Source organism: Thyridium curvatum (genome assembly GCF_004353045.1).
Source record: "Thyridium curvatum strain D216 chromosome Unknown NODE_108_length_111781_cov_84.672649, whole genome shotgun sequence".
NCBI classification, from domain to species: Eukaryota; Fungi; Ascomycota; class Sordariomycetes; order Thyridiales; family Thyridiaceae; genus Thyridium; species Thyridium curvatum.
In genome coordinates this window covers 66762-92842 of record NW_022156863.1, presented here as the reverse complement: position 1 = coordinate 92842, position 26081 = coordinate 66762, and the positions used below count along the sequence as shown (strand labels likewise).

The 26081-nt window shown below is 56.9% G+C and overlaps 11 protein-coding genes across 11 annotated transcripts; 7 read left to right on the top strand and 4 right to left on the bottom strand.

The window, feature by feature from the left end:
- Positions 1-835: 835 nt before the first annotated feature.
- E0L32_011509 (uncharacterized protein) lies at positions 836-2546 on the top strand (the record flags this gene model as incomplete). Its single annotated transcript, XM_031134246.1, has 2 exons — positions 836-2071; positions 2139-2546. 2 exons carry the CDS (start codon positions 836-838, stop codon positions 2544-2546), a joined length of 1644 nt encoding a protein of 547 aa, XP_031000541.1.
- Positions 2547-2692: 146 nt separating this feature from the next.
- Positions 2693-3727, bottom strand: E0L32_011508 (uncharacterized protein; the record flags this gene model as incomplete). Its single annotated transcript, XM_031134245.1, has 2 exons — positions 2693-3572; positions 3654-3727. 2 exons carry the CDS (start codon positions 3725-3727, stop codon positions 2693-2695), a joined length of 954 nt encoding a protein of 317 aa, XP_031000540.1.
- A 754-nt stretch (positions 3728-4481) lies between these two features.
- On the top strand, positions 4482-5399 carry E0L32_011507 (uncharacterized protein; the record flags this gene model as incomplete). The annotated part of the gene is made up of 2 exons (XM_031134244.1): positions 4482-4635; positions 4705-5399. The coding sequence occupies 2 exons, from the start codon at positions 4482-4484 to the stop codon at positions 5397-5399; spliced, it is 849 nt and encodes a 282-aa protein (XP_031000539.1).
- Positions 5400-5412: 13 nt separating this feature from the next.
- On the bottom strand, positions 5413-6488 carry E0L32_011506 (uncharacterized protein; the record flags this gene model as incomplete). The annotated part of the gene is made up of 2 exons (XM_031134243.1): positions 5413-6016; positions 6109-6488. The coding sequence occupies 2 exons, from the start codon at positions 6486-6488 to the stop codon at positions 5413-5415; spliced, it is 984 nt and encodes a 327-aa protein (XP_031000538.1).
- Positions 6489-7269: 781 nt separating this feature from the next.
- Positions 7270-8426, top strand: E0L32_011505 (uncharacterized protein; the record flags this gene model as incomplete). The annotated part of the gene is made up of 2 exons (XM_031134242.1): positions 7270-7437; positions 7521-8426. The coding sequence occupies 2 exons, from the start codon at positions 7270-7272 to the stop codon at positions 8424-8426; spliced, it is 1074 nt and encodes a 357-aa protein (XP_031000537.1).
- A 353-nt stretch (positions 8427-8779) lies between these two features.
- E0L32_011504 (uncharacterized protein) lies at positions 8780-9766 on the top strand (the record flags this gene model as incomplete). The annotated part of the gene is made up of 2 exons (XM_031134241.1): positions 8780-9253; positions 9335-9766. 2 exons carry the CDS (start codon positions 8780-8782, stop codon positions 9764-9766), a joined length of 906 nt encoding a protein of 301 aa, XP_031000536.1.
- Positions 9767-10108: 342 nt separating this feature from the next.
- Positions 10109-10549, bottom strand: E0L32_011503 (uncharacterized protein; the record flags this gene model as incomplete). The annotated part of the gene is made up of 1 exon (XM_031134240.1): positions 10109-10549. The coding sequence occupies one exon, from the start codon at positions 10547-10549 to the stop codon at positions 10109-10111; it is 441 nt and encodes a 146-aa protein (XP_031000535.1).
- Positions 10550-13183: 2634 nt separating this feature from the next.
- On the bottom strand, positions 13184-16061 carry E0L32_011502 (uncharacterized protein; the record flags this gene model as incomplete). Its single annotated transcript, XM_031134239.1, has 4 exons — positions 13184-15124; positions 15196-15495; positions 15562-15888; positions 15939-16061. 4 exons carry the CDS (start codon positions 16059-16061, stop codon positions 13184-13186), a joined length of 2691 nt encoding a protein of 896 aa, XP_031000534.1.
- Positions 16062-17178: 1117 nt separating this feature from the next.
- On the top strand, positions 17179-18571 carry E0L32_011501 (uncharacterized protein; the record flags this gene model as incomplete). Its single annotated transcript, XM_031134238.1, has 3 exons — positions 17179-17267; positions 17330-17483; positions 17549-18571. 3 exons carry the CDS (start codon positions 17179-17181, stop codon positions 18569-18571), a joined length of 1266 nt encoding a protein of 421 aa, XP_031000533.1.
- A 772-nt stretch (positions 18572-19343) lies between these two features.
- Positions 19344-23671, top strand: E0L32_011500 (uncharacterized protein; the record flags this gene model as incomplete). Its single annotated transcript, XM_031134236.1, has 4 exons — positions 19344-19449; positions 19512-21499; positions 21561-22681; positions 22738-23671. The coding sequence occupies 4 exons, from the start codon at positions 19344-19346 to the stop codon at positions 23669-23671; spliced, it is 4149 nt and encodes a 1382-aa protein (XP_031000532.1).
- Positions 23672-24710: 1039 nt separating this feature from the next.
- On the top strand, positions 24711-25915 carry E0L32_011499 (uncharacterized protein; the record flags this gene model as incomplete). Its single annotated transcript, XM_031134235.1, has 3 exons — positions 24711-24933; positions 25066-25804; positions 25897-25915. 3 exons carry the CDS (start codon positions 24711-24713, stop codon positions 25913-25915), a joined length of 981 nt encoding a protein of 326 aa, XP_031000531.1.
- Between the last annotated feature and the right edge of the window lie 166 nt (positions 25916-26081).

Sequence of the window (26081 nt, the reverse complement as noted above, 5' to 3'; positions counted from 1 at the left end):
GGCGCAAAAAAGAAAAAAAAAAATAAGCGGGGTGATCCGTGACTCGAACACGGGGCCTCTTGCAGTTGCCATAAGCCCAAAGCAAGCTATTGTTTGTTAGTTAATTGAAATGGGCTAAATTTAGTGGCAAATCACACTCACAATCATACCACTAGACCAATCACCCTCCGACCGAACGAAGTCGGATTTAGGGTATATGTACAGCGCGGCAAGACGCAGGTTTTCATACTGGACCTTACTTTTCTTTCATTCCAAGATATACTTCTTTTATAAGAATGGATATGTCTTTTAGCTACTCAGTCTGCCGGGGAAATTTAACGCCGCCCTGCCCTTCAGGATGCTATCAAGGCTTCTCGCAGACTGTCATCGATTCAGACCTGTTCTTTAGCCTTGACCTTGGCGACTTTGCCACTTCTTGGTGGCGGCGGCCTCAGAGGTGCGGATAATGACAACAGTCCCTCGGATCGGAAAGGGCAAGAACTCTATATTGCTGATAGGCTCGTGCGATGGCGTGAACATGGTGTATGATCATGTCGTACATGTGTAGTTGGCTTAAGATGTGGGTAGGTGCTGCATGTCTCATATTACTATTGGCAGCTTCGGGCTCGGAGCTTCATTCTTATCTCATATCAGTCTCAGGGATCTGAACAGCTCTTCACACGCGACATGATGGGAGAATGAGCTCGGACGGCCAGTAAACATGCTGAACCATCGGCACTTCTTGCGATCGGAACAGTCCGAGGGAGGGAGATCCGCCCGCGCCTTGCTCCTATCGGGTGTTTCCTATCGGCTGAATTGGCGGACGGCAGATTGATCTCACGCCGCTCCACTGCCAATGTCCGATGCCGGATGGGTCATCATCCTCTACACTACTAGGCCGCACTGCATTTACCTTCTCAACCCCCATACAGTTACAGGCTTCATTGCTTCCAAGATGCAGCGCCTCGAGTCTCTTCGCTATGGCGCCAACCACGACAAGGTGCAGGCGCCGCACAAGACGGACAACTTTCTCAACAACGAGTTCGTCCCCTCCTCAACTACCGAGTGGCTGGAAGTCCACGACCCCGCCACGAACGACGTGGTCACCCTCGTCCCGAAATCGACGCCCCAGGAGCTGCAAGCAGCAGTCGCGTCTGCGCGCGATGCGGTCCCAGGGTGGCAGCAGACGAGCATCATGAAGAGGCAGCAGGTCATCTTCAAGCTCACCAACCTGATCCGGGAGCACACCGACGACCTGGCCACCGCGATCGTAAAGGAGCAGGGCAAGACCTTTGGGGACGCAAAGGGCGATGTGCTGCGCGGCCTCCAGGTCTGCGAGACGGCCTGCGGCATCACCACGCAGCTCCCGGGCCAGGTCCTCGAAGTCGCCAAGGACATGGAGACGCGCTCGTACCGCGAGCCCCTGGGGATCGTGGCCGCGATCTGCCCGTTCAACTTCCCGGCCATGATCCCCCTGTGGAGTCTCCCAATCGCCATCGTCACCGGCAATTGCCTGATCCTTAAGCCGTCCGAGCGCGTGCCCGGCGCCGCTATGATCATTGCGGAGCTGTGTAGGCTGGCGGGCGTGCCTCCCGGCGTGGTCAACGTCGTCCACGGCGCCCACGAAACGGTCAACTTCCTCCTCGACGAACCCGAGATCAAGGCCATCTCGTTCGTCGGCTCCAACAAGGCGGGAGAGTACATTCACAGCCGTGCAACCGCCAACGGAAAGAGGGTGCAGGCCAATCTCGGGGCGAAGAATCATGCTGCACTCTTGCCAGATGCCGATCGCTCCCACGCGCTTAAATCGATCGCGGGGGCTGCCTTTGGAGCTGCGGGCCAGCGCTGCATGGCCTTGAGCGCCCTCGTTCTCGTCGGCAGCTCCAAGGAGTGGATTGATGAGCTGGTCCAAGTATCTTCAAGCTTCCAGGTCGGGCCGGGATTCGCCAAAGATTCCGATCTCGGCCCGCTGATCAGTCCTCAAAGCCGCCAGCGATGCGAGGACATCATCGCCAGCGCGGAAGTCGAGGGAGCAAAAATTGTTCTAGATGGACGCGGGAAGGCGCCAGAAGGCTTTCCTCGTGGAAACTGGGTACGTTATAGCCTTGCAGCTCTCTGACCTGTTTAAGTTGACGATCCCATACTGATTCTCATCGCAGGTCGCACCCACTATCATCACCGGCGTGAAACCTCACATGAGGTGTTACAAGGAAGAAATATTTGCGCCGGTGCTGGTCTGTCTAGAGGCGGACACCTTGGAGGAAGCCGTGAAGATCATCAACGCCAACCCATATGGCAACGGGGCGGTCGTCTTCACACGGTCAGGGCCTGCGGCAAGTAGCTTTCAGAAGAGCGTCCAGGCCGGCCAGGTTGGCGTCAACGTTCCGATTCCTGTTCCACTGCCCATGTTCTCGTTTACAGGGAACAAGTCTAGTGTCGCGGGGACCGGCCTTCCCAACTTCTATGGCGCCGACGGCCTTCGATTCTACACCCAGTGGAAGACTGTAACTAGCTTTTGGAACTCGAGCGATGTGTCTACATCAGGAAAGCATGTCAATATGGTCTAACAGCTAGATATATAACAACACAACATATCATAGCTTCGAATGAGCCAGAGTGGAAAGTGCGCATGATAGAATCGTCCAGGAAAAACAACTGCAGCCACACCACAATTAACGACCACACCAACCGCAAATCACATCTCCCCTCACCCTCAAACCCACCCCTTCTTTTCCATCTCCTCCCTCGTCCACTCCTCCAACCTCGCCTCCAACTTCTCGTCCTTGGCCTTGGACGAGATCGCCGTGCCCGCCCTGGCAATCCTCTCGAAGAACGTCCCGCTCTGCTCGGCCCTCATATCAGGGCTCGCCACGCAGAAGACACTCGTCCACGCGCCCCGGTCGGCCGGCCAGTGCGCCCCAAAGACGTTGAGCACAAACGTGATGATCCCGATGAAGAACGGCGCCTCGGTCGCCTTGGCGTCGAGCCCCGTCTTGACGACGCCGGGGTGTATCGACGACGTCCAGACCTCGCCCTCCGTAGCTCTATCGCGCCCCGGCCGCGGCCCGACGCGCCGGTGCAGCGCCTGCGCGTGCAGGATGTTGGCCAGCTTGGACTGCCCGTAGCGTGCGATGGCCGACCCCTCGCGCAGGGAGGTGTCGGCCAAGTCGACCCCTGGCCTGGGCGCCATCATGTTGCCCCCCGAGGTCAGGTTCGCGACGCGCACGGCGCCCGCCGGCAGCGCCCTCGAGGTCGCGAGCATGAGCGGCAGGAGGCGCTCCGTGAACAGCCAGTGCGCGACGTAGTTGGTCTGCCACTGCACCTCGTACCCGTCGGCGGTGAGCCGGCGCGGCACGGCCATGACGCCCGCGTTGTTGACGAGGCCGTGCAGGCGGGACTCCTTGGAGAGGAAGAGGTCCGCGGCCGCGGCGACGGAGGCGAGGACCTCGTGGTCCATGACTAAGGTGCTCACGCGGGCGGTGGGGTACAGGGCTTGGATCTCCTCTACGGCCTTGCGGCCTTTTGCTTCGGAGCGGGCGCAGAGGTAGACGTGGGCGCCATGCTGGGCTAGACGGGCGACGGTGTAGAAGCCGCTGTTGGAGGTTGGGGTGTTAGTTGTTGAGATCTGGGCAGGCGAAGGGAGGAGGGACCGCGAGGAACGGAACTGCACTCACATGCCGGAGGTGCCACCCGTCACAATGTAGACCTTGCCTGTCAGGTCAGGGAGCGAGTCTGGATGGAAAGTCATGTTGCTTGGGTTGTTCGAGAAACAGTTGCGATTGTACTTCTTAGGGCAAAGTGCTCGATCCAGAGAGCACTGCCTCTACATATTTATATACTGGCAGCTTGCCTTGCGGCAGTTGACTGCCCGTGTCCGCGGCATGCGTCGGCCAAGTGATGGTCAGATTAGTTGACGGACTGCTAACAGAAGTACTTGACTATCTATCAAGCCCATCGGATTTAGGTAGTGGGATAGCCCTTCCGAGTTCTTAGGGCAAGGATGTGACAAGGATATTGATTGTTAAGACTGAGGTAGCTCCTGATGAACTTCCGTCAACCATTCAGACACCCACTTGGTCGGCTGACACGGGACAGGATCCCTCCAGGGCCCATCCCGATTACTTGGAGATCTTCAAACGCGTGTTATTCTGTGCTCTTGTGACGCTCTTGGCCGTCGCTTGATAACACGGTTGTGATTAAGGTTTAGTGTATGTGAACAGGCTGCATGAAGCTAGACCAGCAATGAGTTAGTGCTGTCCCTGATTACTAGATGGGGAAGTGAATGCGATCCCGGACATAGACAGGGGATTAAGTCCGCCGGGCCCAGGGGGGCATTGCCGACAGGTACAACAAAAGGTTGGCAGGGATGGTGAACGGTTTGCATTCGGGTGCGCGTATCGTAAACTCAGTCCATCGATGACGATCCCAGGTTCATAATCAGCTTCAAGTTGACAAATGCAGCGAGAATGTATCCTCCACAGGCCCCAATCAAGCTAGCCCTGATGCCGCAGCTGACAGAAGTAGGCGCTCATGCAGTGGTCCTGGGTCTCATCACTAACAATCTCCAGGCCAAGAATCTGGACGACAATTGGACCGGCATGGCAGATCCAGCCTCCCGCAGGAGGAGACAGATCAGATTGGGTACAAGGGCGTACCGTGAGTAGTCTCGCAGCCGAGATAGTCCCGGCACTCCACAACATCCACCAAGCCGCTGACAGCTCCCAGGACGCCGTAAAGCCCTCCAAGCTACTTCCAAATCTGCAACCTCTGAGGATACGGTGCCATGCTGGGACGAGGAACAGCAGGCGGTCATCCACCTGCCAGCATCCCTGTTCCGCGGACCAAGCCACGGCCGGAGACCTATTCTAAAGCTAAGCTCGCTGCCCATACGAGTTCGGTTTCCACTTTCCTCTGATCACTTGATCGTCCTTATCCAACTCAACGTGCTTCGTGCGTACCTGACCAACGGTCAGCTCCTCGACGGCCTGGTGCCCAGTGCTCCTCACGACTGCTCCAACGGCTCGGTGCACACAGTCCCTCTCAACGGCAACGTAGCAGTCCCTCCGACATTGGCTCCCACAAGGATGCAGTCCAAAGTCATGCATGAGCGCTGGGTCGACAGCCTGCCTCACCCAGTCTGGCGTGACAACTTTCTCAGGGCCCTCGGCACCTTTGACGAAGAAGAGCTTGGCAGGGACCTCTTGGGCGATCTTGTAGACACTGTCACGCTCCCGGATGACGAGAGGTGCGGTGTAGTTGTCTGGTCGCCGCCGTGGCATTATGAGGGCTGGGAGCTGACGGAGGGCTTCGTTCGCAAATGGGGCTGGACCATCAAGGGTTGCCCGGAGCTCCTGGAAGCGACCAACAAGTGGCGGTCGTCCCGAGGCGAAGAACGAATCTCGCTGCTCGAAGAAGACTAACAGTCAGGAGTAATCATCGGTTGTACGAGAAGTCGGATGGTGGCACCCAGTCCTTGGCGTCATCCCATATTGCCTTGAAGCGGGCAGCGAGGCGCTGGTCGGACTCGATAGCCCGCTCTAGATGCTGCAACGGGCGTGTCCACCCGCGGGACTCCATGTCTGCCACGACTGCCCGCAGCCTCGAGAGAAACCACAGTCTTGTTTCGCTGTCGTGTTCTGCTGCCACCAGACCCAGGACGAATGAGGTTGATGTGAGGTCCATATATGGACACGGCTTGATAGGGAGCTGGCGCAATGCATCTTTCAGACGCCGGGCGAGCGAGGAGAGGTCGGCACTGGGCTGTTCAGGCCAAGAGAAGTGGAGATACAGCTCGATAGCTAGCGAGGCAACGCGGACATAAGGGCTTGAACTTGAGCCAAGAAACTGGGCCGCTATGTGGAGTTCTCGAACAGTCGAGTTGATCTCGTTGACAGGGATGTCTTGGTGGTCCGCACGCTCGTGATAGTTTTCTAGCATGTGGCGGAGCTGGGCAAGCCTGCTGCCGATTACAACCACTCGAGACAGTTCAGAGTTCCCGTGATAGTGCAGCTGCTCGCCGACATTAGCGGGGAATACTCTAGGAAAACTCATCACATTGTTCATCACGTCCCTATCCCCTCCATGTCAGTCCAGCTTTCGGTGTGAATAGAGCATCATCTTGGCACATACATGATGAGCAAGCCAGTGAACCACTCTGGCAGTTCCCACAACCCCTTCGATCGCCGGTCCTGCAAAACCTGGGCCAAGCCATCCATGTGCAGTTGCCAGGCCGCCTCGTTGCGCAGGAGACTCTCCCCGAATGCCAACGTGGCCACGGCAGCAAGTATGCCATCCGTGTGTGCGCTGCCCTTTTGGATCCGGTCAATGACCAGGCTGATAGCCCGCGACACATGGTCATCGGCTCGTCGTTGAGAGGCTGGGTCAGGAGACCAGTGCCGCGTGTTGGCGGCCAGCGTGCCCTCGAAGAGAGCAGGCTCGGAGACTATGAAATCCATCCAACAGGCCTGGGTTGGAGAGTTTGCTGGAGGATCGTGCCAGTAGCAGACCATCGTAGACTGGAGCAATTTGTAAGGCACTGTGGTATTTGATTAGCGTTTACGAGCGTCGTCGGGAGTGTGACGGTCTGCGCACGCGATGGGTCGCCAGGTGATGATCGGAGGGGCGACGGCACCATGACCTGGCATCCTGGCGGCATGCCCGCCGTGTCAGGGATCTCGCCTTTCATGGCCCGCCGCCGCCGCCTTTCCGAGAAAGCGGCCTTCGTGACGTGGCCCCTCATGCGCCTTGACTGCTCCCGCGACAGGCGTGAGCCATTTGTGGTGTTTACAAAGAGCAACTGCATCTTGAGCAATATTTGTCTTCCCGCTTTGGGAAAGAGAAATTTCCCAGAGGGGATTGACGCGAGGACGTCGGTGATCTTAAGCCGGGCCTCGTAAGATGACGAGCATCAGCATGATGACAAAGGTGTAGGTTGAATGGCAGAACTAAGCCCTATTAGGAAAATGCGAATTGGCGCTAAGTAAAGCTTGAACGGAGGCTCGCTGCAAGTGCTCCAGTTCTCACCAGATCGACTCCATCTCCTTGAGTTGCCGAACCCTCGACTCGCTTCGACATGTGGTACATCCAGTCTACAATCGAGAACTTGGTTGTCATCAGATGCTATGAATTTATAATGAATTTCTAATAACATTCTATTCAGTGACTTCTAGTATATAAGAGAGGCTAGTCAAGTCAAGCGTGTGTTCTTGATCCAACTATTTCCCCCAAGTTTCATCCACAGCTCGGAATCAATATCAAGACCATCACAAACATTATTGTGAAATTTGAAAGATGGCTCGCCAGTGGGTTCTTACCAGCCAGATAGACTTTGAGACCTCCCTGGAGTTTCAGACAAACATTCCCATCCCGTCAGCAGCAGACCTCCAACCACACGATGTGCTCGTCCGGATCCAAGCTGCCAGTCTCAACCACAGAGACATAGCCGTCCCGACGCCAACCGTAAGCAAAGGACTGGAAATTCCTCATCATCAGCAAGCTTGTCTACTTCGTCGGATTCCCTCATCTAACACACCAGAGCACAGAACCTCGGAGGCCCCATCAACCCGCCCCTGATCCCAGGCTGCGACGGCGCAGGCCTCGTCGAAGCCGTCGGCCCGGCCGTCACGGAGTTCCGCCCGGGCGACCGCGTCGTCACGCACCTCGCGCCCAACCTCGCCCGCGACGCCGGCGACGACGCGCAGGCGGCCTTCGCCGACGCGGCCGGCATGCTGGGCCAGGGCACCGACGGCACGCTGCGGTCTCACGGCGTCTTCTCCGAGTTCGCGCTCGTGCTCGCGCCCGGGACGCTCGGCTGGCTCCCCGCCGCCACGCTGACCTGCACCTGGGCCACGGCGTGGAACGCGCTGTTCTGCCTGCGGGGGCGGGCCGTCGGCCCCGACAGCTGGGTGCTCGTGCAGGGCTCGGCGGGCGTCAGCGTGGCGGCGCTGCAGCTCGCGGCCGCGGCGGGGGCGACCGTCGTCGCCACGACGTCCTCCGCGGACAAGGCCGCGCGGCTGAGGGCCCTCGGCGCCGCGCACACGGTCCGCTACCGCGGCAATCCGTCGTGGGGCGAGGAGGCGCGCGCCCTGACGCCCGGCCGCCGCCGCGGCTTCGACTTCGTGATCGACATCGGCGGGGCCGAGACCCTACCGCAGTCGCTGGCGGCCGTGCGCACCGACGGCGTGGTGCTCGTCGTCGGCGGTGTCGGCGACGCCGGCGCCCGGCAGCCGCCGCTGTTCGCGGCGCTGATGCACACGTGCATCGTGCGCGGGGTCCTGGGCGGCAGCCGGCGGCACCTGCGGGACGCGGTGCGGTACATTGACGAGCGCGGGATCGAGCCGGCCGCCGACGACGTGGTGTTTGAGCTGGCCGAGGCCAAGGATGCGTATCGGCGGTTGGAGCAGAAGAAGCACTTCTCCAAAGTTGTGATTCGGGTTGACCACCAGTAGTGGTACGGCATTTCAGCTCGTTGAAAAAGAGGCCACTATATTCGAGATAGGCTAGGGTAGACTTGCTCTCATTAAATATGATTCAACGACATTCTAGAGAATTTGCTAGGCCTTTCGTGTGCTATTCTGTTCCATGCGATGACTTACAAAACCTGCCGGAAAAGTGGAGTGCTCGGAGCACCACAGCAACTCCACTCCGGATCACGTCTTCCGGCCGGATGACAGTGAGAACGACTTCAAGATCCGGCCGTGGAAAACATATTTCTCACACTCTCTATCCTATACAAAGTCGACTCTGCATTCTTTCGTAAACAGAATCTCAGCCTACCTCATTTCCTGAGATCTCCACAGCCATGGCCACACCCGCACCAAAGATCGGCATCATCACGGGCGGCGCCTCGGGCATGGGCCTCGCCGTCGCCAAGGCCCTCGCCGCCAAGGGCTGGAGGCTGCACCTCTTCGACCTCAACGAGGCCACGGGGCGGGCCGCCGAGTCCGCCGTGCCGGGCTCCTCCTTCTCGCGCGTCGACGTCTCGTCGTACGAGGAGCAGGCCGCCGCCTTCGACCGGGTGTTCCGGGCCGAGGGCCGCCTGGACTTTGTCTTTGCCAACGCGGGCATCTTTGAGAAGGGCAACTTTTACGATACCGCTGCTGGTGACGCCAGTGACGGCCCGCCGCCGCCGCCGCCGCCGCCCAACGAGGCGTGCATCGACGTCAACCTCAAGGGCGTGATCCGCACGACCTACCTGGCGCAGCACTACTTCCGCAGGAGCCCGCACCGGGGCCAAGGCGCCACGATCATCACCACGGCCAGCGTGGGCGGAATCGTAAGTTGTCTCGGCCATGTATCTTCTCTCTCAACTTTGCAAACAGCAGTGTCGCAGCCTGCTAACACTAAAAAACAACAGTACCCGCAGGAGTTCACCCCGCTCTACGCCGCCTCCAAGGCCGGCATCTTGCACTTCACGCGCACCGTCGCGCGCAAGCTGCACGCCGACGACGGCATCCGCGCGCACGCCCTCTGCCCGGCGGCCGTGCGCACGGCGCTCCTGGGCGACGAGGTCTGGAGCAAGCACGCGGCCGAGCACATGACGCCGCTGTCGACGGTGACGCGGGCCGTCGAGATGCTGCTGCTGCTCGGCGGCGTCGGCCGTGGTGGAGGAGAGGACGTGGTCGTCGACTCCAAGGGCGTGGTGGCGGGCCGGGACTGGGGCCTCGTCGTCGAGCTCAACGTGGGCAACATCTACTTCCGGCCCGACCCGGAGTACTGCGACGACGTGCTGAGGGAGATCATGACCAAGACGACGACGGAGACGATGGGGGACAGCCATATGAAGTAGAGGAGGGATCTTGGGGTTGGTAGCGCCACACTTCCGACGAGACGACGAATGGAAGCGACAGTGATGTAATTTGCGCTCGGCTTTGAAACAAGCACAATTGCTCGCGTCGTCTATCTAAAAGTCTAAGATACTCGTATGCTCAAGAGATCGTGTCCCACCAATACCATCCCGTCTTTTCAGGTTCATAAACAGGTACCAATGCAGTCAATGCAGGCAGAGCAAAGCAAGCCAATATACACACAAGAACCAATTCGCGCAGGAAACGCCAGCGTGCGAGAGCAGAAGACCCAGTCCCCCAAAAGGATATACATATATAAGTCACTTCCCGGAACAAAACCGAATTCAGATGCGAGCCTGAACAGTGACGACACTGCCCCCTACTGTACTCGTCCTAGTCGTGAGGAAGGGGCTGATGGTGACGGTGGTGAAGGCGTTGGCGACGATGTTTGGTGCGCCCTGGGCACTGTCGTCGCCACCACTCGGGGGTGGAGCGTTCCCTTGAGGCGCGTAGTTGGCAGGTCCCGCGGCAGGTCCGGGATTTACCGCAGGGGGTGGTGTTGGGGCTGGCGCAGCTGCGGGAGCCGGGGCCGGAGCAGGAGCCGGAGCCGGAGCAGGCGCCGGGGCTGCTGCCGGTGCGACGTAGACGCTCCCATCGTCCCCGCTCATGAGAAAGCCGCCTCTCTTTATGGTTCCTCTGCTCCAGAGGACATGCTCGGTAGGAAGCGCTGTGATGAGAGCGATGAAGAATGCGAGAAAGGCGAGGGTGCAAGAAGGGCGAAGCATTCTGAAAATGAGGCCAAATAAAACAAGCCAGTGCCTTTGCTGATGATGTTCCGTATGTGTTTAATGCGAAGGAGTAAAGAACATGAAGTCGACCAGTCGAACTTCAGAACAATGGAAGGCTTTTGATGTCTGTTTGTTGCTCGGTGATGATGTTGAGTCAGCGTGAAAACGCAGATAAGAAAAAGGAAATGCAGATATCTTGTCTGGTACTCATTGATAAACAAAAGAGTCCAATGTCTTGGGAAATCTTCAGAGCTTCCATAGACAGAATTGCAGATATTTATGAAGGACGAGTCTCGTGGCGGGTTCCCAGCCCATTTACCACATGCCAGAGGCCAAGGCGTGGATCCGCCCCCTTCATGCCAGCCGTCCCAGGCTCCCCACGAGCCAACACTTCTCCTGACGATCTAGAAGAGGCTAGATATCAACTTGCAAAGGGATGGATGGGATGTAAAACATCTGGCTGGTCCTATTGCTGGCCGTGGCTGTAGTTGCTCTCCGGTGCAGGTGATTACGAAGACATTTCGGTGCTGCTGGGCTAATGCTTGCTCGAAACAGCAGCCCAAATTCCGCCCACATCGACGCGACGCTGCCCTAGCAAAAAAAAAAAAAAACCGCAGATGCGCCTCAATGCCGCGAACTGCAGTATACTCTACACAAAATGCATGTCAACGTACGTTTTCTCGAGTCCGGTGCATCGCCTGCCCCGGGGAAGGGCTGTGGCTTGGAGCTGGGATCGCAGCGCTGGGTGGCAGATCTGGTGGGGGATGGCCGAGGTGGCAGGGCGGCGGGCGGCGGGCGGCGGGCCATTCCTCGTGGCGGCTCTTTAGTGCCCGCCGGTGGGGCGCCGATGCCACCCTAGCGCCCCACCCACAGTGCTCGACAGCGGCTGGGGAAATCCAGCACAGCGTCCAGCACAAGCGCACTCGTGCCGTATTTTCAGCCATGCGAAAGTGGACATTGCCATGGATGAATGGAATGGGTGGATTCCAACTTCCATCCATCTTTCAAAAGTACTGAAAACCAAAAGACAGCTAGCTTTCATCTGCATTACCTTGCGAAGCGGTCGGAATTGTCGGGGAAACTCATCAGGGGATACCTCAATACTGGCAATGGGTGCCAAGTTCTAGTTTTCTGGAACTCAAAGGGTAGTCTCACGACCTAAAACCGGATCCGTCAACTAGTCTGACCATCACTTATTTGTGTGCCAACCTACTGTACAAGTGGTGGGATCATAAGGCTTCGATCATTGGTCATTGTGACTAGAGTGCTATGTGCCTCTCTCTGCCTCCTTCATGAAGACAAGTATTATACAATTCCCGCAGCAAGAGAATCTCCACCAGGGAGTAGCAAAGACAGCAGAATATCGTGCAGCTTCTTATGCCTCCGTGGTTGTCATGATGGCCGATGCAGGGTAAAGTGAGTGTATGGTGCTGTGTTAGGAAGAGACAAAGGCTGTGTTGGTGAGTCACTGAAATTCCATTTCCACCCAACAGCATCCCACATGCCTCAGGTTCCAATCGACAACTGATGTGGCATGAATATGTTGATGCTGACTCCAACGAATTTTAACACGGCTACGCAGCAGCCATCATGGTGTATTTCATTTTATTCTTCTGACTAAGCTTAACTTAGCCGGCGTTGGGTATATAGCTTTGCGCGACGGGGAAGTAAGGGGGCGAAGTAAACAAATATGACAAGGAGGAAGAAAAGGAAGAAGAAAGAGTTGAACACCAAGAAATCCGTTTCATTCCTTTCTTCCATTGTGTAGATGGCCGGTAGTCAAGGTCGAATGATCAGGCTTGTTACTTGTAAGGCGGCTGCGCAGATCACGGTGAGTAGCAGTGTTGTTTTGCCTCCGAAATCCTTGGTAGTATTTGCAGGAGTGAATATGAACGTTTAGTAAAGAACAAAGGCATTCATATTCACAATTCCATAGAGTGGTAAAAGTGATGGGAAATTGATCTGTGAATAGCCTCATCTTGCCCAAAAGGGGAAGCACTCACCACTAGAAGATAAGAAAAAAACAACCTCAGGTGTCACCGGTCTCGATCAGCAAAAAAAGACTTTCCGAGCCCGATTCTCCCGTCCTGAAGGATGGACGGAGCCATCCCCTCGAGGTGGGAACCGCCTCATCAAACAAAGTTGAAAAATCTCGGCGGAACCCAGAATCGAACCCGGTACTGTCTTGTCAAGAGTTCGCCTCCTCACCGATGTGCAATGGTGAGTTAGTTCGTCTCCCCGCAAGCTGGTGCTCTATCCCACTGAGCCAACCAACCAGTCTTATCAAGGGTTGACATAGGGACGTGCTTTGAACTATTATAGGGGGTATGCCACGGCGAGATAGATCTGAGGCCTATGGTGAAGTGCAAGGTGAGGTAGGCGTTATGTCTGCTGCATCATCTGGGCTGGTCGTTTATACCAAGCCTGCACTCTGCGAGTTGTCACAAGCATGCACCTCGGCACAACGTTGATATCTCGAACCATCACAGAACAGTACCATTACACCACCTCCACTCTCCCCAAAGCTAGTAGGCAGCAAATTATCTACACAGAATTAACGTCCATCATCAGGGGTATGCAGCACTGCGGATACGAAATACAATCTCGCCTATACCAGCTATGAACTACCAACTACGCATCCATCATGCTTAAGAACTTCCTCCGCTCCTCGATCCTCTCGACCCCGTGCTTGTACGACAACCTCCTCCACTCCCTCTGGATCTTCCTCATCTCCTTCTCCGACTGCTTGCCGTGACTGTCCATCGCCGAGTCCACCAGCTCCAGTGCCTGGTCATCCCTCTGCGTCCAGATGCCCTCGTGGTGCGTCGGGATCCCCTTGCCCGCCATGAGCGACTCCATGGCCGAGCCCGCGAGCCCGACGTTCATGGTCGCGGCTTTGAGTCCCTGGATGACGATGTTCTCGGGATAGCCGATGGATATAAAATGGTCGATGGTCTCTGCGAGCTTATTCTGCTCAGTCGATGTGGGCGTCTTTGTGGGAGGAAGTTGAGGAGAGCTTCGATGACGAGTCCCGACGTTTGGCAGTGCAGCGGCTCTTAAGGCAGTCAACGAATGCGGAGCCGTCTGCATAGGCCTCACTGGCTCTGGTGAAGGATCGTCGTCCTGAACGAACATCGACTCTTCCTCGTCCTCCGTAGGTCTTGGTATATGTCGGGCGGGCTGTGGTTGAACCGAGGGTGGAGTAGGTCGGGGCACACCAAACGACGAAGGCAAGGTTCGACGTTTCGCTTTCTGCTCTGTTGACGATTCGTTCTGACTCCTCGACGGCATATCTCGGCTCCTCGACAACGGCTCGCTGACCCTCACGGGCAATTTGCCTCTCGCTTTCTCAGACATACCATTCCCAGATCCTGATCCTTGCGTTGTGGAAGCCAAGCCATTGTCTCGCTTCTGGAGCCGATACGGAATAGGACTGACTTGCTCGATCTCGGAGCGGAGCTGCTGGGAAGGCGTGATATCAAGCCCGTCATCAAAAAAGACATCGTCTTCCTGCTGTTGTGTCTGAGCATCAAACCATTGAGTTTCTGGCTCCACCGGTGGTTGGTGGACGATCCGAGTCCGTGGTGGCAGTTGCTGGGAGCTTTCTCGGACGCTATCGAGTTCGGGGCTTGCTATGATATCGCGTGTCTTGGGCATTGGGAGAGGAGCCGCCAGCTTCTGTGGCCTTCTAATGCCCAATTTCTCATCGGGCGTGCTCGGAATCTCTCCATGTGGATCACGCCGGGATCGCTTCCTGGTGCTGGTTTCTGGGTCAAGACTGGCGTCCGACATCATTGCCATCTCCATGGAGCGCTTCAAGCCAGTAACAACAGGGGGAGAAGACCTCATGGCTGCCGTGGGCGGAAATGCTGTTGCTTCCTCTTCTTCTTCTGATCCATCACCTTCGTCATCTTGTTCGATATCCTCAAACTCTTGAAGGGCGAGCTCGAATTCGCCGAGATGTTTCTCGTAGCATGTCTGCAGATTGCCCAAAATGGAAGGATCCTCGATCCAGTCAAAGTCGAGTGCCTCGGCGATCTGTTCCCAATTTCGGTGCTCAGGGACTGGGTTGTCCGCTGTTACCTTCTGGTACAGATCGAAAAGGTCGATGGCATGGCCATTCACCTGAGGCCACAGATTGATAAAATCCTCGTTGCTTTCCATGAAGGATTTCAGGTCGTCGAAGAATTGTTGTCTGTTTGTTCGAGGGTCCGCTGGTGGCAAATCGGAGCTATGCTCCTCGTCTTCCACAGGCTCCTGCTGACCATCTTCTGTCGACAGACCGACCTCAGCATCCTCAGTTTCATTAGTCTGCTGGAAGTCCTTGTTCTGTATCTCTGCGGCTGCTGGCGAGCGTGAATTCTGATGCTGTCGTTGCTGGATATGCTTGGACGGGGTGGCAGAGATCGGTTGCTTTGGCTGCTGTGGAGACTGCGTCGGCGTCTTTTGGGGCGACTTGCGTTTGGCGGGCGACAAGGTTGCTTCCTCCTCATGAGACTCAGAAGCTTCTAATCGTGGCCTCAGGTGGCGGATAAAGCGGTCGCGCCAAGAGTGCCATGAATGGTGCGGGAACTAGACAAAAATGAAGTCTCCCGTCAGCAAGACGTGTGATTTCTTGGGAGGACAGACTGAGCTGGACTTACGTCTTCGGCGAATTCCTGGTAAATCTTATTTCCATCTGCACCAATACCTCTATCGCCAACCCGCTCCCGAACGTAAAGGAGCAAGAGATCGTCATCCTCTTCAGTGAATTTGACCCGGGATTCGGGTGCGATCTTCTTTGAAGCCTGCTTGACTGGCGGGCGAGAAGGAGATTTTTGCGCTGGAGCAGGCGAAGGCGGTGGCATTTGAGGGCCGCTGGCCGCGGCCGCATTCGTCTCGTGAATATGTCTCAGTTTCTTGACCCAGCGATCTCTCCAGGATTGAAAGGTGTGATGCGGATACTACGGGGCGAGAAGTCAGTATCAGCATGAATATAAAGACGACACAGACGAGGCTGATGGGCTTACCTTCTGTTCGAGCTGCTGGTATATCTCATTGCCGGCAGTCCTTTCGCCTCTTCTAAAATAGGGCATGACCCATGCGACAAGAATATCGTCGTCCTGTTTGGTAAACGGCGTGCGTGTACCCTTGGTGGGTTGTGATGATGCAACTGGCCTCGAAGTACCGAGAGGACGACCGATCAGGTAGGTCTCTGGGTCCGCTAACTTGCCTTCCTTCACGCTGTCGTCGATCAGCTTCCACGAGTATGACCCTGGCGGTGCATCTTTTCTCTTGTGATCGGCAATGATCATGTCAGCAAGCTTATCCAGCTTAACGACCGAACCGCCATTGCTCTAAGATCCGGTCAGTACTAAGTGGCATAGGTAGGGAACAGCGTACTCACTTCGATGCGCTCAACCCAGGTACTTCTCATGGGCACCCGCTGAGCGATCCAGAACTTGAGTCCCTTGAATATTCCATCGCCCTCAGCGCCCCCCACGCCACTATAAACGATTCCGGGCGCCATTCGACAGTATTTTGTCAAGCCAGGCGCGATAAGGGGTACCCTAACCCTAACCCTCCAACCAGTCGACGAGACTCAAGCGTTGAAGCAGCCGGCCTGCTTGGTCGCAAACTGCTAGAGAATACCAGATATACCTCTGTATGATAGTTTTATATCATGCAAAGTCGGAAACGAGACGTGGCAAGCTCGAATATTGAATGGTCGGTTGATATTGCGTGGTGAGTTGCTTGGGTCATGAGCTGGCAAACAGTCGAAACGAGGAGGCGAATTACCAGAGCGTAGTCCACTCAACGCAGTGAGTGAATGAAGAGAGGCAGTAAAATCCTTAAATACTCATCGCATCTGTCGTCTTGACCCCGTGGCCACAGCTCACAATCAGCCCCGAGCGATGGACCAGAAGCTGCACTCACTCACTGTGCCGGAGTCTGAGAATGTGACGCCAACGCGTGACGTGTGGTTCCAAAGGTGGAGACCTCTGCTCTTTCCATTCGCGAAACCATGTGCTCTGTCCAGGCTCCGCTTTAATTTGCTGGTGCCTCAAACGTCAGCACATTCATGTATCGGGGCGCTCGCTCGCGCTAATGTATGCACCTACTGGCAGAACCTCTATGCACGCTTAGAGAGATTCCCAATCTTGATTGAAGAAAAGCACCGAGTGCGCATAACAGGCAGTCAGCAAATAGTCTCGCGAAATCGGGGTCCTTGAAACAACAAAAGAAGGAGGAGATTTGAGTACGAGAACCGGCTTTCTCGAGGAAGGATCGGGATCGGCCGGTCTGCTGCTTCGCCCCTCTCAGCAGAGCGATTTCCAGTCCCAGGTCGCGCGTCACCAGTGCGTCGTGACCAGTCTCACTCTCAGTGTGAGACGCTACGCTTCCGTCCTAGCCTGTGGAATGACATGCATGGCAGAGCTGATCAGTGACAGCTGAGCAGCCTCGCCGCCTTTTGGTTTCGCTGGATTTCGATTGCTGAGTCACCAGAACGAGAAGGGCAGATCACCGTCCCCGAACCTGAATCGACAGATGTTTATGCCTGCTGAAAAGGCTTCTGCCGCACTTTCAACATCTTAGGCACTTTTGATTATGCAGGGTTTGGAGGTTCAAGACTCAAAAACATCAATATGGGCCCCCTAGCAAAGATCGCAGCCGTAGTGCTGGCCATTTCTTTCATGACCTTCGTCGCCTTCTTTGGAAGGCTGCCTGCTCTGAGGTAAAGTCTTCCGCCTCCCTATCTCGTATTTATAGCATGCTGACTCTCGTTCATTCGTGCAGGCGGACCCCAGTTGCTTGGCTGTATCGTCTGATATGGGTCTACATCCCTCGAGCGGTAATGGATTTGGACCAGAAGCTCACCTCTGGTCGGCTCACAAGTTCGCTCTCCCGCTTCGGCACATTCATCATGTACGATAAGCATCCAACCGTTCTAGTGAGTATCTCTCGGTCAGCCAAGTCAGCGTCTGTGACCTGCAATGTGTGTCTAACACTGAGCAGATCTTTTTCGTTCTCCTGCTGTCCGTGTCCCAATACATCGCCGTTCCGCTAGCATGGCCTCTCATCAGCGCGGTCCAGAAGCTCACCCTCTCCATGGCTGTCTTCTTCCCCTACCTCTTCACCTATCTAGCCGCCTTCACGGACCCAGGAATCATCGACCCATCCAACCACGCCTATCACATGTCTCAATATCCCTATGATTTCACGCTCTTCTACCCAGGCACCGACTGCCGCACCTGCCACCTTCTCAAACCCGCCCGTTCCAAGCACTGCTCCGTGTGCAAACGCTGTATCAGTCGCATGGACCATCACTGCGTCTTCATCAATAATTGCGTTGGTGCCAACAATGCCCGATGGTTCCTTTTGTGCCTCTTTTCGACCGCTGTACTCACAAGCTATGGCGGCGCCCTTGGCATGTCCCTTGTCATCGAGCGCGCCGTGGCTCGCAATCCGACCTGGTCGATGCTGCCGTGGAGGGCGGTGCTGAGCGACGGCAGCCCCATGTCTTGGAGCGCCTGGCTCCTTGCTTGGTCCTGGGGGCTCCACGAGCGGATCAACATTGGCGCCGTGAGCCTGCTCGCACTGCTGACGAGCCCCTTGGTCTGGGGCTTGCTCGGCTACAACATGTGGAACGTCTATACCGGAGTGACGACCAACGAGAGCATGAAATGGTCTGACTGGAAAGACGAGATGGAAGACGGATTCGCCTACAAGCGCAAGATGGGCCCCGACCATCCCAAGGACCCGCGAGTCGAGCCGATGTGGACGAGGTGGCCGGTCGAGGCGGACCAGGTGCTCGTGAGGACTGAAAACGGCCGGCCGCCCCATCCTTCTCTTAAGCTCGAGGGGAGCGGAGAGTGGGAGCAGGTGTGGAGACTAAAGGATGTCGAGAATCTCTATGATTTGGGTTTCTGGGACAATCTTATAGACGTCATGGTGCCAGGGCATTGCTTTAATGACTCTGACATGCCGGCCGTGGAGAGACGGGGACGTAGTAAAGCCACAGAAGCTCCTGTGTCTTGAACACTACCACTGAAGCTTACATGTGGGGTTATTTTGGATACACATCACATCCTGCCATAGAACAAGCGGTCTGGAAAGGTCTCTGAATGTAGCCATCTAGATCGATGACATATTTGCGGCATATCTTCATCCAAGTTCCGTGTTGGTTAAGCCCCGGATACAGCTTCAGCAGTCTCCAGCTTCCGTACAGCAGTCAAATGCCCCAAGATGCGCTAAAGAAGCCCCCTAAAATGCGAAACATACAAGGGATGGATCACGGGACATGCCGCTCCAGCCACTGAAGTAGCACAGACCTTCCATGTGGGCCCTCCTTGGGTTCCATTTGATCCAGGAGGTTTTGGGCTGGCTGACCGGCCTACCTAGTTAGTTAGTAGGAATGGAATGGATATGAATAGCTGTGCTTAGCTGAACCCACGCCGCCGCGTCTCCGAGGGACTGAACCCTCATTGAATGGCCAACCTCGTCGTCGAAGCTTCTAATATTATCCGCATGCAATCTGGAAACTTGACACCACATCTCCACCCGACGACAGACAACAGACAACAGACCAGCCAGACAAAGTCAATCGCGCGGCCCAAGTTATCGCAACACCACCGTGCAGCAGTCGGCCGGGTATTCTCATTCGCATGCTGTTGCGCCCCTTCCTGGCCCCGCCGAAAGATGCTGCAACATCCGAAACGACGAGTGCTGCCCAGTTGGTGATTCCGCGCAAATCCGCATCCCATCTGGAGTGAAGACAACCCGCCGCGTCCGTTGGTGAGGCGACGCGGCTATGGCGACCGCGAATGGCCGCGAGCTGAGCAGGGCCGAGAGGTTTGAGGATGAAAAGCGACGCATCATCGACAGCTGTTTCAACAAGAAGGATGAAGACGGGTCGGGTGAGTAGCTCCGTCCCTTTCGCGACCATCCCATCCGTGAATGCAGCTTGCGACGTCAACAGGCCTTGCAAACGATTCGCGACTGGATTCTGTGATCAAATCGCCGACTAACCAACGTGCTGCAGTCCTTGAAACATACATCACCCATATCAAGATCACCGAGTACTCGAGCTACCCAACGAGCCCGCCCCCTCCCCAAGCGCGATCGCCGCAGACGCAAAAGCCCCGTATTATCATCGTAGCTGTGAGAAAGTCCGGCCGTGTTCGTGTGCATAAATCCAAAGAAAATCCGAATGGGACCTTCTCAATCGGCAAGACGTGGAACCTCGACGACCTGACCTCGATTGACTCCTTTACCAGCCCAAGCCTCAATCCAGATCAGCGATCATGGGCCGGCACCGTGGGATTCGTCGTGTCGCTTGGGAAACCATATTATTGGGAGGCCCAGACGGATAAGGAGAAGAAGTTTTTCATTGCCAGCCTGCTCAAGATATATGGCAAATATACTGGAGGGAGAGTGCCGCAGCTCGCTGGCTTCGATCAGCAAGAGTTGGACCAGATCCTCGGAGGTGTGCAAAGACGAGGCGGAACCCCATCAGCAGTACCAGCAGCTGCAGCTGCACCGCCACCACCCCGTCCGGCACCACCTCCAGAAAATACAAGCCAGAGCAACCTGTCAGTTGCATCTGGGAGCTATGGGGCTCCCAGTGTAACTCCGGAGCCTCGCGCCGCACCACGCGGACCTTTTGCACCACCGAATGCACCTGGGTCTCCAGCAGGGAGTATCGACTCTGGACGCTCCGCCAACCAAGCCGCGTTACGCCGCCTCGCAGGGAGTAACAAGAGCCAAGACTCGGTGGCTGCGTCTACCATCCGCAGCGATGATGCCAGTAGTCTACCGCCAAGGTCGAGGAATGGCCCGGTGAATGGCACTGGCGCGTTTGGATTGGCAGAAACTCCCGCACCGGAGGAGAAACCCCCAGAGAGGAAGCGGCCCCCCATGGACCCGACCCGACCGCAGGGCGCGAACGACGAAGGTTTGGTACCAGCACCGCTGAGCTCGATGCGAACCAGGGACAGGGACCCGGTCGTGCCACCTCGCAGCTCGGACCGCATGTCACCACGAAAACCTTCGGGTAGCACACGGCCAGAGATACCGCCAGTCAACGAACGCACCTCGACGCCAGCATCCGAGCCACCTAGCACAGCCGACATGCCTGCTCCTCTCAAGACCCCGCTGAACGGCTCGTTCACCAACGTGTCGGCCGCCTCGGCAACGTCGACTCCTCGCCCAGCCACCCCGCAAGAACCGACGGAGAAGACCGAGACACCAGAGGAGGAGACACGACCCGGCCTTGGACCGATGATCAAGAAGAAGTCTAGAGGCGATATCGCCGGTGCCTTTTGGAAGGCTGCCAGCGCCGCAAATGCTTTCAAGCCCCGACCCGGGGGTGCTGGAGAGCGTCTACGCCAGGCGGCACAGACCAAGAGTGCTGAAGGACCGGACGGTATCACCGGCGTGGTCCCAGCACCGCCTAGGCCGCTCTCGGTCGATAAGCCAAAGCCTCAGGCCGAAGAACGTCCAAAGACTCCGCTCCGGAATTCCGGCGTGCCAGAAGTCAAGATCACGGTGCCTGGAGGTGGCAGTCGCCCTTCCAGCTCTCAGGGACCAATCTTGGAAGTTGCCAAGAAGACGCCAGAGCCAGAACCGGAGCAGGAATCACGACGCTCAGTTGTCGCAGGCAACGATGCGAAGTACTTGGCGACTCTTGGTGTCGACCCCAGTCTCATGAACACCAAGACCGGCGAATTTACAAAATGGCTAGATTACTTCGGATGGGTCCCAGGGGGACAAATGAGGGGACACAACTACGAGGAGATGAGGCTGGATGTGGAGCGCGAGCTGAACAAGGCACAAGCCGGTGGCTGGCTCGCGCGGTTCCGGGAGGAGGACGAAAGGGTTGGCGCGATCAAGAAAGGCATCGACGTGGCGATTGCCGAGTGTGAGGAGCTCGATAATCTTCTGACTCTCTACAGTGTCGAGTTATCTGTAAGTTGCCCCCATCTATCCAGCGAGTTCGCTCAGTCACATCCACTAACGTTACCCATAGACACTCTCGGATGACATTTCATACATTGAAGCTCAGGGCCAAGGTCTTCAAGTGCAGGCCGCGAACCAGAAACTTCTCAAGAAGGAACTCGAGGGTCTGTTGGATATCTGTGCCATCACCAACGAGGATCTGCAGTCGCTGCGCACCGCACCGCTGGACACTTCGGCAGGTATCGAAGAGATCGAAGCAGCGCTGGTCACATTGTTCAAGGCCATGATAAAGATCGATCCGTCAATGGGTACCAGCGAGCCAAGGCCCAGTGAGGATACCAGCGGTGACCAGCCAGGGCTCAACAGCGACTTTGGCAAGATGAGGATAGTGCAAGAGAAGAAGGAAATGTACATGGTCGAGAGCGACACGTTCATGCGACGGCTTGTCGCCTTTATGGCGTCGCAAATCGACACGGCCTGCGCCTCGACGAGAAGAGCCATGGAAGGAGCCCTCGCCAAGAAGGTCGACCCACGCAGCCACGACGCCGGCAGGGAGCTACTGTGGAAGTACAGCCCTCTGATACTCTACGCCCGCGATGTGGATCTCGACAATTGGAACCGGATCATCCAGGTCTACCAGGACAAGAGCCACCCCCTATACAAGAGCGAATTCCGGGAGACGCTCGATGCCTGGAAGCGCAACTCCCGAAAGCCCACTGGGGAAGAGGCAGAGCTCCTCTTCACCTATCAGCAGGAGAAGAAGGAGGAAGGGATTGCCACGACAGCCCGCAAGCTCACCGTGAAGCGAAGCCAGACCCTGGCGAGGAGCCTGAGGTCGCCTCTTGGCGAGGGAAGCAAGGTTAGCGTGGACAAGACTTCGACTGACAGCAGGAGTCTGCCGTACGAGGCGTTTGCGGGAGTCTTGGACGATCTGCTGCCGCTCGTGGAGATGGAGCAGAACTTCATCGTCGACTTCTTCCACGCGACCACGCTAGAGCAGGCCGACTTTACCGACGTCGTCGCTGCCAGCAGGCCGCGGGACAGGCGAGGGGGCGATCTGAAGCGACACAGACTTATGGAGCCAGACCGCGAGCTTGCTAGGCGGGTGACCCGTGCGATGGAGGTCATCTTTGCGTTCCTGGAGCAAGATCTGCAGAACTTGGTGGACTGGGTTTTGTCACAAGATCCTCTGTAAGTTGTGACGTGTGAAGCTCGATTTGATTACAGTACACTAACTCTCCGTCCAGACAAGGCATTGGTGTTTTGGCGGCTTTGGAACGCAAGCTCACAGACATGAGCCAGTCTAACCAGGACTACCTCAACAATGTGCTGCAGAAGCTGCACGGCAATCTGGAAGGCCGTTTCAGAAGGTTCGTCGACGAGCAGATCCGGGCGATCGAGGAGACCAAGGTCAAGATCAAGAAGCGCAAGGGCGTCATCTCGTTCATGCGCACGTTCCCCAACTTCCTCGCTGCCGTCGAGAACATGCTCATCGGCGTCGACGTCAACTCGGGCGCCCGCCGCACAATCGACCGCGAGTACGACCGTCTCCTGCGGACCATGTTTGACTCTCTCAAGGTCATCGCCCGCGAGAACCCGGCCGTGTCCGTCGGCGGCGCGGGCTCGGCGGACCCGGAGGACAAGGAGGCGCTCAACTTCCACATCCTGCTGATCGAGAACATGAACCACTACCTGGAAGAGGTCGAGAACCCGCGCGGCATCGAGGTCCTGGACGAGTGGCGCGACGCGGCGTCGGCCGAGCTCGCGGAGCACATGGGCCTGTACCTCAACGCCGTGATGCGCCGCCCGCTGGGCAAGCTGCTGGAGCACCTCGAGAACGTCGAGGCGCAGCTGGCGTCGGGCAAGACGGCCGGGGCCGTGGCGGCGCAGCCGAGCAACTCCAAGTCCATCTTCAACAAGGTGCTGGGCCAGTACGACGCGCGCGAGGTGCGCAAGGGCATCGAGACGCTGCGCAAGCGCGTCGAGAAGCACTTTGGCGACGCGGACGACCCGAACCTCAGCCGCGGGCTGGTCAACCGCGTGACGCGCGAGTGCGAGCGGTTCTACGGCGAGGTGGAGCTGCGGATCAGCCGCGTCGTGACCGACGTGTACGGCGGCGACGTGCTCTTCGAGTGGCCGAGGGCCGAGGTCAAGGGGGCGTTTTCGAGCGGCGGGAGGTAAGAGAGATGGGGGAGGGAAGGGAAGGGGGTGGTCAGGGAGGCAGGGGAAGTGAGAAGGGAGTTGGGCTGAATATTAGTACATGACGGAGGAAGCTTCTTTCTAACTTGTCCATTGTTGTGTGTGCAGGCAGTCAGTCTGCTGCCTTTTCTGGTTGGCGGCAGCGAGAGGTTATGCTCAAAGTCCTGTGTACTGTGTATGGCCCCTTTATGAACGGTGTATTTATCTCATGTCTGCATAACTTAAATGGACGGGATTTCTCGTTTCAAAACCTTCTGCATTTGCTATGTATGATCACTTTGCCTTGGGAGTTGAATCAATCAGGCCGAGTTGTCATGGCTTGTGTGGTGTTGTACAGTACACCACAGTGATGAAAGTCGGTCTGGGAGGCTGAGTTTAATAGCGCAGGACGCATTGGCCGCCATCGAGTGGGTCGGCAGCACTCACAGAGCTAAATGTGGGGTCGGCGCCCCTGCAAGGCTGCTGGAAGATGAGTTTTTCCAGGCACTGACGACACCCCCACTCTGGGCCCCTCAGCGACCAAAGCAGAGAACAAAATAGAATTGCGCCGATCTTCCATAGCTTTCTCTACTACTTACTCTCTCCTCCAGCCTGACTGTTCCTTGGCTTCCTTTTCCCTCAGTGCGCATCATATTTGAGACAATTGATACCCAACCTCTTACGTTTCTAGGTCAATCCCCCATTGCTATCTGCAGGTGACAGGTAAGTTCTGCGTGCACTCCACGGTTCTGCGTCTCTCAGCCTCACCTTCGTCTCCTTTCACCTCTTCCTCCACCGGGCAATTTGCATGATGAGATACCAGCTGGCACCAGTCATAGGGTGACTTGTACTCCCTCCTTTGATGACAGAATATGCTGCGGCTTCCAAGCCGATCCTGATCGCCCTACCCTTCCCTGCAGTCTTGAGAGAACGCAGATGCCACAATTCACTTCGATTGGTGCTGACGTGCTTTCTTACACTGCTTGCAGGCTTTCCGTACTCCGTTTCCCCGAGGCGACAACCCCGAACAAAACAGGTCAAGATGGTTCTGCACAACCCCAACAACTGGCACTGGGTCAACAAGGACGTCTCGGAATGGGCCAGGCAGTGGTTCCAGGACAACCTGACCAAGGTCCAGGTTGAGAATGGCGACGTCAAGGCCGGCGTGAGCAAGGTGGTCAGCATGGAGGGCGACGTCGACGTCAGCCAGCGCAAGGGCAAGGTTATAACCATTTATGATGTCAAGCTCGTCCTGGAATACTCAGGTACGTTTCCCATAGAATCCTCAATTGAATCCACCTTTATCGCGTGTCAATCTGCCCGTAGTCTTCGCCAATGTTTGGCGTTTGTTGTCCTGGGGATGCTCCTATGCTAACCTTCTGGCCTTCTCCCTGCAGGCTCTGCTCCTGATGCCGACGAGGTCTCCGGTACGATCACCGTTCCCGAGGTCGCCCACGACACCGAGGAGGACGAGTTCGTGTTCGACATCGATATCTACTCCGAGTCCAAAGAGAAGCAGCCCGTCAAGGACCTCGTCCGGACGAAGCTCGTCCCGCAGCTGCGCAAGGCCTTCCTCCAGCTGCCCGGCGCCCTGATCGCGGAGCACGGCAAGGACATCCAGCACGCCCCCGGCTCCAACCCCTCGAGCGGCTTCTCGACGCCCAAGATGCACCCGCAGACCGCCGCCGCCGCCAAGCCGGCGCAGCAGGCCGCGGCGCAGCAGAGCGGCGGCAAGCTCGTCAACACCACCACCGTCACCGAGTCGGAGGAGTTCCGCACCACGGCCGCCGAGCTGTACCAGACCTTCACCGACCCGCAGCGCCTGGCGGCCTTCACGCGCGCGCCGCCCAAGGTCTTCGAGGGCGCGAAAGTGGGCGGGCGCTTCGAGCTGTTCGGCGGCAACGTCAGCGGCGAGTACCTCGAGCTCGAGGAGCCGGCCAAGATCGTGCAGAGCTGGCGGCTGGACCAGTGGCCCGCGGGCCACTACTCGCGCCTGCAGATCGAGTTTGACCAGAACGACGTCGACAGCGTGACGGTCATGCGGGTCACGTGGAGCGGCGTGCCCGTCGGCCAGGAGGAGGTGACGAAGCGCAACTGGGACGAGTACTATGTCCGGAGCATCAAGAAGACTTTTGGGTGAGTTTGTTCCGGGCTTGTATCTGAGAGAGAGAGAGAGAGAGAGAGAGAACGTCTACGTGTGTCTTCATTGCTAACGGCTTCATCGCCAGCTTCGGAACTATTCTGTGAGTCAACTAGGAGAAAATATTGAAAAGGAAACTTGGCAACGGCGTTCTCGGCGCAGATGGTTTAGGGTGAGGGTGGGCGGTGCATATATCGGGGTGGATAGACAAGGCAGGGGGTTGAGGAGCCGCGTTCTTTGGTATCCATAGATGTCTATGGGATGCATTGGTAG